Genomic DNA, 13,566 nt, shown 5'->3' with positions numbered 1-13,566 from the left:
ACTTTCCGGGAGGATTTAGCTGAACTTCAAGCCAACGTCTCACTCAGAGGAGACTGAATTTAGAAAAAAACATTTAGAAAGTCCAAATATGATAAATACAATCTAATAAACTGTATGTTGTTCCATATAAAGTAAGTAATATAAAATAAGTTAGGATATAAAAATGTGACTTATGTGCAGGATAAACTGTAATGGGGCAATTTATATTACATTCACAGCATTTAAAAAAGAACATGGTATATGTATCACACTAGTTTGTCTTCAACACTGACTTGATGCATACGTTTTTAGAGACTGTGTTTAACATGCAACTAGCGCCACCATCTGCTCTATATTAATATGAAACAGATGTATGATGTAGAATTATAAAGATGTGCATTACCTATATGCATTAAAATAAATATACTTTCCTAGATATTTGTTTCCAAATAGACAAAATCAATCTAATTGATTTAATGAGTTAATGCAAGGATTGAAGTAAAATCCTTGCATTAACTCCTTGAAGAAGTTTCTGCCAATTTGCATAATCTTAGAATGCGATAATTATAAAATCTGTAACAAATAACAGTCCGATATGTTTTTAAAATAATAATAAAAAATTCCATTTAACACAACTTATTTAGTGTATTTTAAAACATCCTAATGAATGCTCAGGTAATGAAACTCATTGGAATACAGTATTTCGACGTCAACCAAGCTCGCTCCTAGCAGCCAATCCTGTGCCCTGCTCGTCGTGCGTATTAAACGCGTCAGCCAATCAGAGCCAACCTGCAGAAATAGTCTATCGCGATTGGCTTGCAGCGTCAATCCGGGCTCCGTCGTAAAGCCAGTTTAGAGTCGAAAGGTACCAAGATGGCGGAGGTAAGTTGGAAAATTGGGGGAAGGCGTCATATTTTTGTCGCTAATTTCTTTTACCACAGTGCATTAGTTTGGGATTTCTATATCTGATTGCGTGTAATTATGCCTTATCTTTGGATAGAGGATGGTTTGGCGGAGATACGTGTGATATTGGCCGTCAAAACGAGTGTTTTAAACGTCGATCGGCCTCTTTTAGCGTCGAGCGTTCAGAGCGGGCGTCAGATCTGACTGAGCGGAGCTGCGAGTAGCGTCGAGCGCGCTGCGATGGTTAGTTAGTACTGAAAATGCTTTTTTTGTTTTGTTATTTTGCGCTTTTTAAAGATTTTTACTTCTTTATTATTGCCGTTTTTTCGTCTGTATACTTCTGTGCGATTTCAGAGAGTAATTGAGTGATTTTTTCCCTATTGCTGCAGTACCGAATTGATGCTGTGAAGTGGCGACATCAAACCATTTATTTGATTAATTTTAATGTTATAATTTATAATTCAACATAGCTGTATTTTGTTTAAGAGACCTAGAACACATGAATAAATATTGGTTATTTATTTGGCTTGTTAGTGACCCTCACAAACTCTGTGTATAATTTTCTAATGTAAACTGCGGATTTAAAAAGTACAAATGAGGAATCAACTGTTTTATTTTAATTCTTTTAACGGATGATTTTTGTCCATTCATATAATATTTTTTTTTGTATTCAATGACAATTGACCAATAAATTTTTTTTGACATAAGTCTGTGCAGAGCATGCTATCATTATTCATATATGAATTACTATTCATCCCAATATTATATTCAAACGATTACTGTTACTATAGTTTACAGTGAGTGTTACCATAGTTAAATTGTGGTAATTCTTTTGCCTCCACTGTCATCAGGACAAAAAATATATATAGCCTATTTAATATGGGTTTACAACAGTAATAATAATTTGGTTACTATAGTAACATTTTGTTAAGGGAAGTTAAACCAGTGTTCTTCATAAGGCTGTAAATTCCCCAGACCTCACATTTTCTCTTTGTAATTTCAGGCTTCCTTGGGAAGTACAAGCCCAGGTAATTTTTCCTCTAAATCTATTTAATAATGTTTACTTACAAATCGTATATATTATGAATAAAATATGTGTGTGTGTGTGTATATATATATATATATATATATATATATATATATATATATATATATATATATGCATGTAATAAATATAAATGTATAATTGGGTTAAATAATATTTTTGAAATGCGTGTAATAACATTTAATATTTGCATTTAAATTTAATCTTTACAGTTGGCTCTTTGTCATCGGAAGATCACGATTTTGACCCGACGGCAGACATGCTGGTGCATGATTATGATGATGAACGTACGTTAGAGGAAGAGGAGATGAGGGATGGCGAGTCAAGCGGGAGCTCGGAAATCGCGGATCTGGAAAAGGTTTGCCTTCATTCTTTTGCCCAACGCACATTTAGGGATGATAATTTTTATATTGTGGGTAGGGATGTCAATTAAAATAAATGTCCAAAGATCAATTAATGGATTAATCGTTAACCTACCAAGTTATCATGTTGCTTAACCAAATAGGTGTCGTTTAAACTTAGAAGCTTGGCTTTACAGTGAATATAGTAGGGGTGGAACGGTACACAGAAGTCACGGTTCGGTTCAGACATCACGGTTCGGTACGACTTCGGTACAATGGAGGGAAAAGCAAAATAAAAATGTAGAAGGCAATTTTTTTTTATTGTGCATGTCTCAGGCTGTACCACCAAAGGAAAATAAATGTCTTCAGCCTTGTATTTTTTAAATAAGTTTTATTAATAAAGTAAAGGAACCATAGAACCAGTTTATTTGTAGTGCATTGACAATAGTTTTATATAATTAGTTTATTAATTAAATTAATAAAAAGACAAAGACCTTGAGATATGTTTGGTAATTGTACCTGAATGAATTTAAAATGAATTTGCTATATTTCAGATTAATATATTTGTTTTCCTTAATTTTAATTAACACTAACTTTATTCTCATCTGAATTATAAATAATTGATTTCTGTATAAAATAATACTACCATTAAAAACACATTTGATTTTCTTTTTTAATCAATGTAGAATGTGTAACTTAAAAATAAATAGATTAGTGCTCGGTTTGAGGACAAGAAATGAAAACCAATGCAATATGATGAATGTCCAAAAGATGGCACCCACAGACTGTTTTTAAATCGGGTTGGATAAATATCTTTTGCTTGTAAACAGTAGGTGTGTGATTTTGGTTGGGTAACAGTTGTAGGTTTGTTTGTACAGTTTGAAAAGGGTTTACAGTTTGACAAAAGCACAATGTTGTGTGTACACAAATATAAGTAAACACTTTGCAGTTTGAACGATGTCCTGTATGATCAAAATGACATAGTATGTTTTTATGTTTCCACTTTTCGATCGCGCCCGCGCCTCTCGTCTCACACACACACACACGCACGCACACACACACAACATATTCCAGCATTGCAATCTTGACATCGCAGCCTGTTCATTATAGCCACGGAGCTTCAGAGCTAAGGCGGAGCTACAGATTATGTGTATCTAACAGTAGTTCCGCATTACATTAATTAATTTGCACGCGAGTTTTATTTATTTTTATACCGTGTATTCTCCGTGTATATTCATGCACCGAACCGTGACCCCCGTACTGTTTCGGTTCAATACGAATACATGTACCGTTCCACCCCTAGAATATAGGGAATATGACCATCACTTAATTCTGCTGACATATTAGAAGTGCTGTATTTTCATAGAGTGAAAAAAAAAAAAATGCTTTACATGACAATGTGATCTCTAAAACCATTGTCATGTATCGTTGAAAGCTCTCAGCTAGCAGAATACAACAAGCATATTTGTTTGACCAGACTTTACCAAGTTTTTGTATGAAAAAGCGCCACCGTCATTTCAGCCGTAAATTAAATAATAAAAATAATAAAATAAATTATAAATGTTAGCTAGATTATGTTCATTACCTGTCTAGCGATATATGTTTGTGCTGACATTTCTTTTTTTTAAACATCTATTGCATGTCATTATATATAGCGAGTTAGCTCACATGATTTAAGTTTCGCACTTCAGAACTTCTTCACCTTAAGAGAACATAGTGAGCATCGATGCTCCCTGGTTTTCACGGTGCATTGTGGGACCTCATCAGTGCCCTGACTTCTGAACTCGGGATCTGATTGAGGCGTACCCATTAATACATTTAGAGTATGTAACTACGGTGCACTCACTTAATTTATCCTCGTGTATTTATCCACTGCATGTGAGCCGAATGCTCCTCAAAACTACATAAAAATATGACCATTGATAGGTTTCATCAATTAAATTATCGACAATTAATCGATTGCTGATTAATCGTTAGCGTCCCTAATTGTGGCTAGTAACAATTATAACCATGCTGACATTATAAAAAGACAAATTGTGTTCTTTTATCCATATAATAATGTGTATTAATATTAGCCAGTACTGATGTGATCACACATATATTATGCATCATTCTGGAGTTGTATGCGTGATTCTTAGTGATAAACCATTGGATCTCAAGCAAAACTCTATCTCACAGGAGGGGAACATGCCGTTGGAAGAGCTGCTAGCGCTATACAGATATGAAGCAGCAGACAGCGCTGTCGGAGGGTCGAGTGCGGACAGCTCGTCTGTAGAGCTGACCGATGAACTGCCTGACATGACGTTAGATAAAGTAAATATATATATGTATATATCATTTTTTAAAAAAATCTTTATTTCTTTCTTTGACATTGTTAATGTCGTTTTGCCTTGTAACAGGAAGAAATCGCTAAAGATTTGCTCTCTGGAGACGATGAAGAAACACAATCTTCTGCCGATGACCTCACACCATCTGTGACGTCACACGAAACCAATGATTTCTTCCCCAGAACTCTTCGCTGTAAGCACATAGATGTTGTTTTAATATCACTGATGAAAGTGTGGCCTTTTCTCCAGTTTTAATTTGATTGTTTCACGCTCAGTTTTGATTGTTCATTTCCAGCTAATGTGATTTACGATGGAGACAAAGAATCTGAGGGGGAGGATGATGGGTTGAACCCTGAAGACTCTCGCAAGGTGAAGAACTTTGTCAAACGTGGTCTACAGTACCAAATAGCTTTTTACTGTCTTAATCAGAGTTTGCAGTTAAAAATGGGTTGTGTCCTAACGTTTATGTGTGTCAGACAAAGTTGTGAACCTGTTCAAGATAAGTGTGTATTTTATTAACTTTGTTACTTTCACAGGAGATCATGGTGGGATTTGAATACCAGGCAGAAATTCCTGCTCTTACCTGTTATAATGACCAGGAAAAAGGTGAGTAAGAACAAGAACAGATTTGTGTCAGTGTTTACATAATCCAGAAATCGCCATGAACATATTGTATACATTTATGTCTTAGTCAGTGTTTTTCCTGGGACGAACATGGTCATCCACACACACACACACACACACACACACACACACACACACACACACAGTACAAAGACCCTACTGATGTGAACAGCAAGCCCAGTGCTGACAATAAATCCAAAATAAATGCAAAGATACCGTTTGCAATGTTAACTTATCCCTATTTATCACTGTCAGAACGGATCATAAACAAAGTGCTTAACTATTTTATATTTAAGAATATAAATGTATCTGTAAAAAGTTACTGATGTAAAAAGTTAGTATTAAAATTAACAACAAAGTAACACAACATAGAGAAAGTGGCAGGTCTATTTTACACTCCCAAATTTGACAGTATCACATTATCATCAATCAGATTCAGTCGTGCATTTAAATATGGTTGTCAATCCAGAATCTTTGCAATGTGTAGTTAGCAGCATGCATGTATGTATGTGTGTGTGTGTGTTAGATACACAAAGCGAGCAAAGATCGCTGCCATTATAGTCACTCAAGCTGTCAATTACAACGCGAGGTACACAAAGCACATTATGCTTATACCTTGCTGGTTATAATGAACTTTTAGTGACTTTTAGCAGCGTTGAGCTGATTTTGACTAACTTAAACATGCCTAATTGGCCATTGCCTTCACGCGCTCAAAGCTCAGCGCTGCAAAAGCGCGTTGTAAATAGAAACCTTTGACGATCTTCACAGAGCACTTACACAAGCACTCATGGCAGCGTTTTAAAACAGCCAGTTATCAGCAGAAAGGCAGGTATCGTCACATTAAATGATCAAATAAATCTTTGGTGGGTCAAAAGTTCAGTTTGGTTGCTGCCAAAATATTTTCAGTTAGTGAAACTGTGCAAAATAATATTGGTTGGGACTTCACAGAAATCTGTCATCCGCATTGTTTTTATGCAAGAATAAAAGTTGTTTTGGAGATGTTGTTAATATTAGATCTTGATGAAAGATAACATTTTATTATTTGGAATAACATGCTGATGATTGAGTCAACTGATTGTTCATTTGAGATGTTTTTTAATTTGTTCTTCAGTGTACGCAGAGGAAGATCAGCTGCTGTGGCAGCCGGACACGTTGCCCGAGTCTAAAGTCAAAAGCTTCCTGCAGGACGCTCTGAGAGCGGATGGAAAGATGGACGGAGATGGCAAATGTTCTCTGGTCAAAGACAATGAGCAGGTGAATATCACAGATCAATATTTTTATACAACCCAAACACAGTCATTAAAGGGATATTTCACCGCTGGAAAGATGAATGTGTATTTAAATTGGGTCATTTATGTAGTAGAAATGTGAAATTATTGTAGAAGTTGGTGCCTTCTAGACTGAGAAAAGCCAGAAAATTTATTTTTGGCTCACGTGGATGAAAGACAACAACTCCCAGAATGCACTTGCTTCGCTGCCGTATGAGGACACGCCCAAGCCACGCCTACCGGTTACAGAGGGCAGTATCGGGAGAAATGATACAGCTAGGCTACTAGTCGACTCGAAACTGAAAAGACGGCGTTTTATCGTGAGATCCCCCTATGGGCGGGTTGAAGACATGCGGGACGAGCTCCTCCTACTGGCTGGAGTCTCTCGCCTCTGGACTAAAAAGCCTCGGATGATGATAAATGACGATTTTTGCATCATCTTAGGTTTTTTTCCAGACACACAATACAGAAATCTCTCGTCTCAGGGGGACATGAGGGAGGGAAGCACGGTCACTCGAAAATACTACTGGGTTTCTACTGATACAAAGCTTAATGCTAATCGGTGAAGTATCCCTTTAAACTTGATGGGCTGTTAACGATGTCCACTAAATAGATTTGACCGAACAGTTCTGAATAGTGCTGTGCAGATGCTTGAATTCATATGGATAATTAAGATGAAGTTCTGAAAGCTTTCAATGAGATCTTTATAACAGTATAACTAGTTACTTAAAATGCATATTAATACAAGTCATCCCTCTATATCTGCCTATAATACATCATGTTGATAATTTCGATGTAACCACATGCATAAGTTGAGCACTAATCTGAATATTGTGGGGATCTTGTCCATATAATATCTATGGCCCTAGTAACGCTTCTCTTTGCATTGCTTTAATTTTTTGTTAATTTTTACCTCCTGTTGAAGGCTGTTAATATGATTGAGGATAAATTAATTTAAAAAGCATCTGCTGATTCTTACTGTAGACACAAATACAGTTTTGCGTTTGTTTTTCTAAGCCTTATTTTTTAGGACATTAGCCATATATCCTAGCCTGGATGCCAGCCGAACTTAGCCCCGCCCACAACATTTGAGGTCGGGAAGTTCGGTCTGGACTTGATCCGTTGTGGAGAAACTATGCTCGAACCGGAGCTGTTCAGACCAATCAAATTGTCAGGGCGGGCTTTATACGATGATGGACAGATGATCAACAATAATGTAATCATCCACATCACCAAAGAGCGATTGGGTTGAATTCGTTTACTACAAAGATGGCGCCATTGCGTCTGGTATAGAAGATATTGACAGCGCATTAATTTTAAAAGAGGAACAGAGAACCACGATCAAGGCATTTGTCCATTGGAAAGATGTTTTTGCTGTCCTTCCTATGGGATTCGGCAAAAGTTTAATTTATCAGCTGGCCCCGATGGTCGCTAAGAAGATGAGGTGCAATGAAAACCCTGTGGTCATTAGCTGCGTTTACATGGACACTTATAATCGGATTGACGGCTCAATCGGACTAAAAAACCTTCATGTAAACGCCTTAATCGATCCGATTGAGCTCGATCCGAATGAAATTTTGATCGGATTGAAAGGGGTGGTTTATCCCTTTTGTAATCCGATCGAGAGAACATGTAAACACTTGATCGGATTGAAAACCGAAACTGAAAGGACTGCGCATGTGCAATGACGTTAACTAGCGTAATGACGTATGACGCGCGGAACGAGTCGTTCTTCCTGTTGAATAAAGTGTCATATTAATAAGTTTCCCGTCATTCTAAAATTCTCATTTCACTCGCGCGTCTGTGAAGTGAAGCAGGACAACGTCCCACCAGTCCTTGTTTTGGATTCTCATCCACAGACGACTGGTTTTGGACGCGGGGAGGGGCATTTTACTGCGTGATCAATAAGCAGCACGGCAAAACGGTTAATATGCTCTAAATTATGACCAGAGACGAATTAATATTACGTCTGCTTTTTAAAACAAATAAAGAACCAATAGAGGAGAATATTTATGCGCGAAAAGCGGGAAACTCTGTATATTCGTGCATGTCAAAACATCAGATCCGATTTGAAACTTGTGACATATAAACGCGCACATCAACCCAATTACTTTATTTATCATTCATGTAAACACCTTGTTCGGATTCATCAATCGGATTGATTTCATTCCGATTGTGTCCATGTAAACGTAGCTATTGTGGTTTCTCCGTTGCTCTGATTGGTTGTAGGTCTGTCTAATTGAGTGCAGAGGCATTTTCTTTCCTGGTTGAAACACGCCCCATAATCACAGCCCAATGGAGCAGTTTCAGACTCATATTCTGACTAGAATCTGATTATGATGACGTCAGGCTACATGTATTCATTTTTCTTAACAAACCTGTTTGTTCTCTCCAGGCCTTATATGAGCTTTTGAAGTGTAACTACAACGTCCAGGAAGCTCTGGAACGGTATCGCAGCAATGACAAATCCTTAAAGGGTAAGTGGAAGTAATGCCGTTGTTTTGTTATCGCAGTGTTGAACTAAAAAAAAAAAAATATATGATTTTAAAAATCTAATTATTTAGATGAGATGCTCCCGTGGTCGGAAGAAGAATGCCGGAATTTTGAACACGCTCTTCTGTTGTATGAGAAGAACTTCCACCTCATTCAGAAACACAAGGTAAGATGGCGTCTTTTCTCATGCGTTTTTGATCCTAAACAAGGTTGTCTCAGATGTTTAAATTTGAGGAAGGATTTAAATAAATCAGATGCCACTCATATTAAAACACATGAAATCCCATTAACATATTGTATACAGTGTACACACATTTCTATTTCTATCCAAGTTGAAATATTATGAATATTCAGAAGTAGTATTATAAATATTCTGTGGAATTATATTATAGGATGGGGCCTGATTTATTCTTTAGGTTTTGATTGGTTAAAAAAATGTTATTGAAATGAGTATTCGTGAAATGTTTTGCATCATATTGCACCAAGTAATGCTTGATTATTATGTTATGTGGTAACTTTTCTTTGAATGTTTTTTTTCAAGGTCAACACACGGACGGTGGCAGAGTGTGTTGCGTTTTACTACATGTGGAAGAAGTCCGAGCGATTTGACTTTTTCGTCCAGCAAAACCGATTTGGGAAGAAGAAGTTCAGCAGTTATCCTGGTGTCACGTGAGTTCTGTAATGATCTTCTGTTCAGTGGATGATGAAATGTTCAGTGTGAACCTGAGACGTTTATAAGCGAGCCGAATAAATCTGTCTCATGCTCATGGACTTTGAAGTTCAGGTCACAGCACTTGAATATTGTTGTCCTATTAGTTTACTTGCTTCTATTGCTCTCCTCATTTGTAAGTCGCTTTGGATAAAAGCGTCTGCTAAACGATTAAATGTAAATGTTCTCTCCTCGCTCCTGCAGGGATCTGATGGACCGGTTGGTGGACGAGGCCGAGGGTCTGGTGGACGGATCTGCTTCTGTGTGTTCCAGTAGCAGTGGCAGGATTGAGCCTCCAACCGAACAACAACTCAACCTTCTCAACTCCATCACAGCCAGTGACCTCTCCGGTATGGCAACATATTATAACGTTTTTAGGCATGCGTTTACTTTTTAGTCATTTATCATCCATTCTGAGATTATAGCAGTGGTGGCAGTTTCCAAAATTATATATATATAGCAGCACAACATTGATAACATCAGAAATGTTTCTTGAGCAGCAAATCTGCATATTAGAATGATTGACAGGAATCACAGGAATAAATCACATTTTAAAATATATTCACATAGAAAGTATTATGCCCTTGATTTTGTTTTTGGGCTCTACTAGAACAGGTTTTAATGTTTGAATTTTTACAAAAACATAATTTTTCCCATACTTGACGGTTGCAGCTCCTCTTTTCCCAGTCTCTCATTAACGCTCTGTTTAGTTCCTGTCTCTATGAAGCCCCTCCTTCTGAAAAGCACACGGTGCTCTGATTGGTCGGTTGGACCAGTGTGTTGTGATTGGTCGACCGTTTTGAGCGTGTTTGGGAAATGTCCCGCCCCTTACCATAACAGTGAGTTTCAACACACTACTAACTAACTCAACCAGGCCCCGCCCCTTTATTCTGCATATTAATTATTTAAATGAGGAATATTGTGACATGTTCGTTCCGGAAGAAACTCAAGACTACAATGGAGGCGTTTCAGGGAGTTCAGAAACACTGATATAGAGAAGAACTCCCGCTGGAAGGACTTTGTGCTTTGTAGACCTTTTTCATGCTCAAACTTCAACATACATACATTCATTCATTCATTCATTCATTCATTTGTTTATTTATAAAGCACATTTAACAACCCAAGGTTGATCAAAGTGCTGTACAAAGTGTGTGTGTGTGTGACAGTGACAGTGTATGCGCACGCTGTATGGTTGCTGCCACTGAGGTATAGCCCCATCGACGTGGTTGTGTATGATTTGGCAATAGGGGACAGCTGGTGAAAAAACATGTTTAATAATTATCGGGAGGTCGGGAGGTGCTTGTAACGTGCTCGGCTCGGCTTGTAATTCCTCTCACACGCTGCGAGCCGCGACCATGCGAGCATCACCGATTCCACTCGATTTCTCCCGAGTGAAAAAAATAATCTGCAGCAAAACAAAAATAGTGTCTGTGACTGTTTTGTTGCAACTGATAACACACAAGTTGTTTTTGTTATTGTGTTTCATCCAAAAACGAAATGGAGATTCATTTTCCTAATAAAAAAAAAAATCTTTTTTATTTCTTAAAACATGATATATTGTGAGTTATTACTGATAATATATCGATTATCGCCATATCGTGATATTATCGGTATCGTGAACAATGTATCGTATCGTATCGTGAAGTACCCAGTGATTCCCAGCCCTAGTACAGAGCATTACACACTAAAGAAAGTTCAACATAAAAAAGCATAATAGTAATAACCCTTTAAATTGTGATGATATTTGACAGTTTAACTAAATGCAGGCTTGGTGAGAATATGAGATTAACTCCACTACATAATAATGCTCAAAATAACGGATGTTCCTCTCTCTCCAGCGCTGACGAGCACGGTGGCGTCGGTGTGTAACCCGTCAGACGTGAGCTGTCTGGACTCCTACAACTTCTCTTCGCTGGACGGGCTGCACCGCGGACCCCTGAGTCACGAGGAGCCGCTCAACTACTCCGGCGACGGCGACTGCCTCAATCTGCTGGAAACCGGCTTCTACCACTCGGACCTCGGCCAGATCAACGTGTGCGGCGAGGACTGCGACCGGCCCGCGGCCAAACGCCTGAAGCTGGGTCTGTCGGAACCGTTCATGAGCGACGTGTCGGTCGGCAGCAGGAACGTGGCCGTGGACTTCGAGGGCCGCGCGCGTCACATCACAAGTGCCAAAATGGCGGTTTCGGTCAGTGACTTTGGCGAGGCCGGCAGCTACATGGGCGCACACACACTACATCAGCACACGACGCTGCAGTCGGAGTGAAGGCTCTCGCAAACCTCACGGGACTTTCTGCAATCAAACATAGTGTATATAGCCGCTTCCTGGGAATATTCCTCCTCCTGATTGGTTTATTTTTGTTTCCAGGTTATATACGTGTGTGTATATATGTACAGATTTAGAGGTGTTTCTTTTTTTCTCTTTTTTTTTTTACTATGACATCAGTGATGTCTAAATTGTACAGACCTGAATCTTGATTTCTCAAGAGTTAATACAGCCATTTATTTTCCAGTCTTGAATTTTTTGGAAGTGTCATAAAACGTGTCTACGTCCGAATACTGTGGAAAACTGAACTTGTGACAGGAGTCGTCGCATCAAAAACTGATCGATCCCACCGTGGGCCGACAGCAGCGGGGGGGGGAGGGGGGTCAGCCTTTCCTCCGGTACCCATCAGTGTTTACAGGTGCCTCGGCTCACCAATCCAGCCGTCTAAACGGCATTTACTCTACGACCACTTTTTGTTTCGTTTTGAAGCAGATCTGTTAATTTAGTGTCCTTTTCACTCAGCACAAACACCCGGAAGAGTTCGTTTAGTGTTCCGGTCGGCCCGGGAGATGTTCTGCTATTTTGACAGACTGCAAACAAACCAACAAACAATTTAAAGTGGTTCTAACATATATATATATATATATATATATATATATATATATATATATATATATATATATGCCCTAATTCCAGTTCTAAATGATTATGGAGGTATTATAAAACACTGCTTTGACATGTGTAAGATTTCTCCGTTGCATATTTATTAGTGTCTTTTGTTAATCTTGCTTTATCAGGCGGCGTTTGATTTGTCAGCTGGGTATATTTATTGCAATGAAGACTGCATTACACTGGACTGCATTATGGTCACGATTGAGCGTTTTTGGTTGTGAAATTACCGGCACATGTCGTTTTGTTTCCTTGTTCTCGAATGTGTACAAGAGCATTTGTTTGATATTTTCAAGAGCGCTATTTATTGAAATAAACATTTGCAGGGATACTGTCGAACTCCTCGACCACGGGAACCGAATCCACCCGCGGTTTTACGTCTTTTTTCCCCCTTCGGTAACCAATTATGCAAAGTTGTACATGATTTCTGTTCATCATCCCTGCTTTCCTTTCTTCAGAACAACCTGATCTTCGCAAAGCCCTGCAAGCACTGACCCGACGTTATCTATGCATCAAGAATCGCTTGCGGATTAAATGGACTTGGTTTGTTCGTTGTTGTCGTCCCCGCTGACCTCCATCTATTTTTTTTTTTTTTCTTCAGAGTTTGACTTTACATACTCTCGTATATGGCAATAATTTGTAAATATGTACAGATACCCATTTTTCTCTTCCTTGGCAAACAGATTTGAACTTGAAGACTTAAATTCTGTGCTTTTGAGTCTGCGTATGCCACAAGAATGCCTTCTCGACTTCCTTTGCCGTTTGTTTCCTCATCAGAGATTTGCTTAAGAAGAGTTATTTATTTATTTATTCACTCAACTGCAAGTGGGTGTAGTGTGTTAGCGTTGTGCGCTCCTCGCCGGAGTAGCGGAGCTAGCTGAATGTACAGTATTATCGCATCTTAGGGATTTACTGAACTCGTACGATGACTAGAATGTCTCG

The 13,566-nt window shown here is 38.4% G+C and overlaps 1 protein-coding gene across 1 annotated transcript; it reads left to right on the top strand.

Moving 5' to 3' along the window:
- Positions 1-835: 835 nt before the first annotated feature.
- On the top strand, positions 836-12,207 carry mier3a (mesoderm induction early response 1, family member 3 a). Its single transcript, XM_084105053.1, has 13 exons — positions 836-861; positions 1,886-1,910; positions 2,140-2,285; positions 4,447-4,581; positions 4,668-4,788; positions 4,891-4,964; positions 5,132-5,201; positions 6,331-6,473; positions 8,883-8,964; positions 9,052-9,146; positions 9,522-9,649; positions 9,894-10,039; positions 11,528-12,207. Exons 1-13 carry the CDS (start codon positions 853-855, stop codon positions 11,953-11,955), a joined length of 1,602 nt encoding a protein of 533 aa, XP_083961179.1. The 5' UTR covers positions 836-852; the 3' UTR covers positions 11,956-12,207.
- The last annotated feature ends 1,359 nt before the right edge of the window (positions 12,208-13,566 follow it).

Source organism: Abramis brama (assembly GCF_963993115.1).
Source record: "Abramis brama genome assembly, chromosome: 25".
In the NCBI taxonomy this organism is placed as follows: domain Eukaryota; kingdom Metazoa; phylum Chordata; class Actinopteri; order Cypriniformes; family Leuciscidae; genus Abramis; species Abramis brama.
Note: the sequence above shows the minus strand (reverse complement) of the source record. Positions and strands in the feature narration are given on the sequence as shown.

Coding starts and splice junctions, on each gene's coding strand:
- mier3a (XM_084105053.1), top strand. Junction 4,582..4,667: donor CTGACATGACGTTAGATAAA/GTAAATATATAT, acceptor GCCTTGTAACAG/GAAGAAATCGCTAAAGATTT. Junction 9,147..9,521: donor ACCTCATTCAGAAACACAAG/GTAAGATGGCGT, acceptor TTTTTTTTCAAG/GTCAACACACGGACGGTGGC.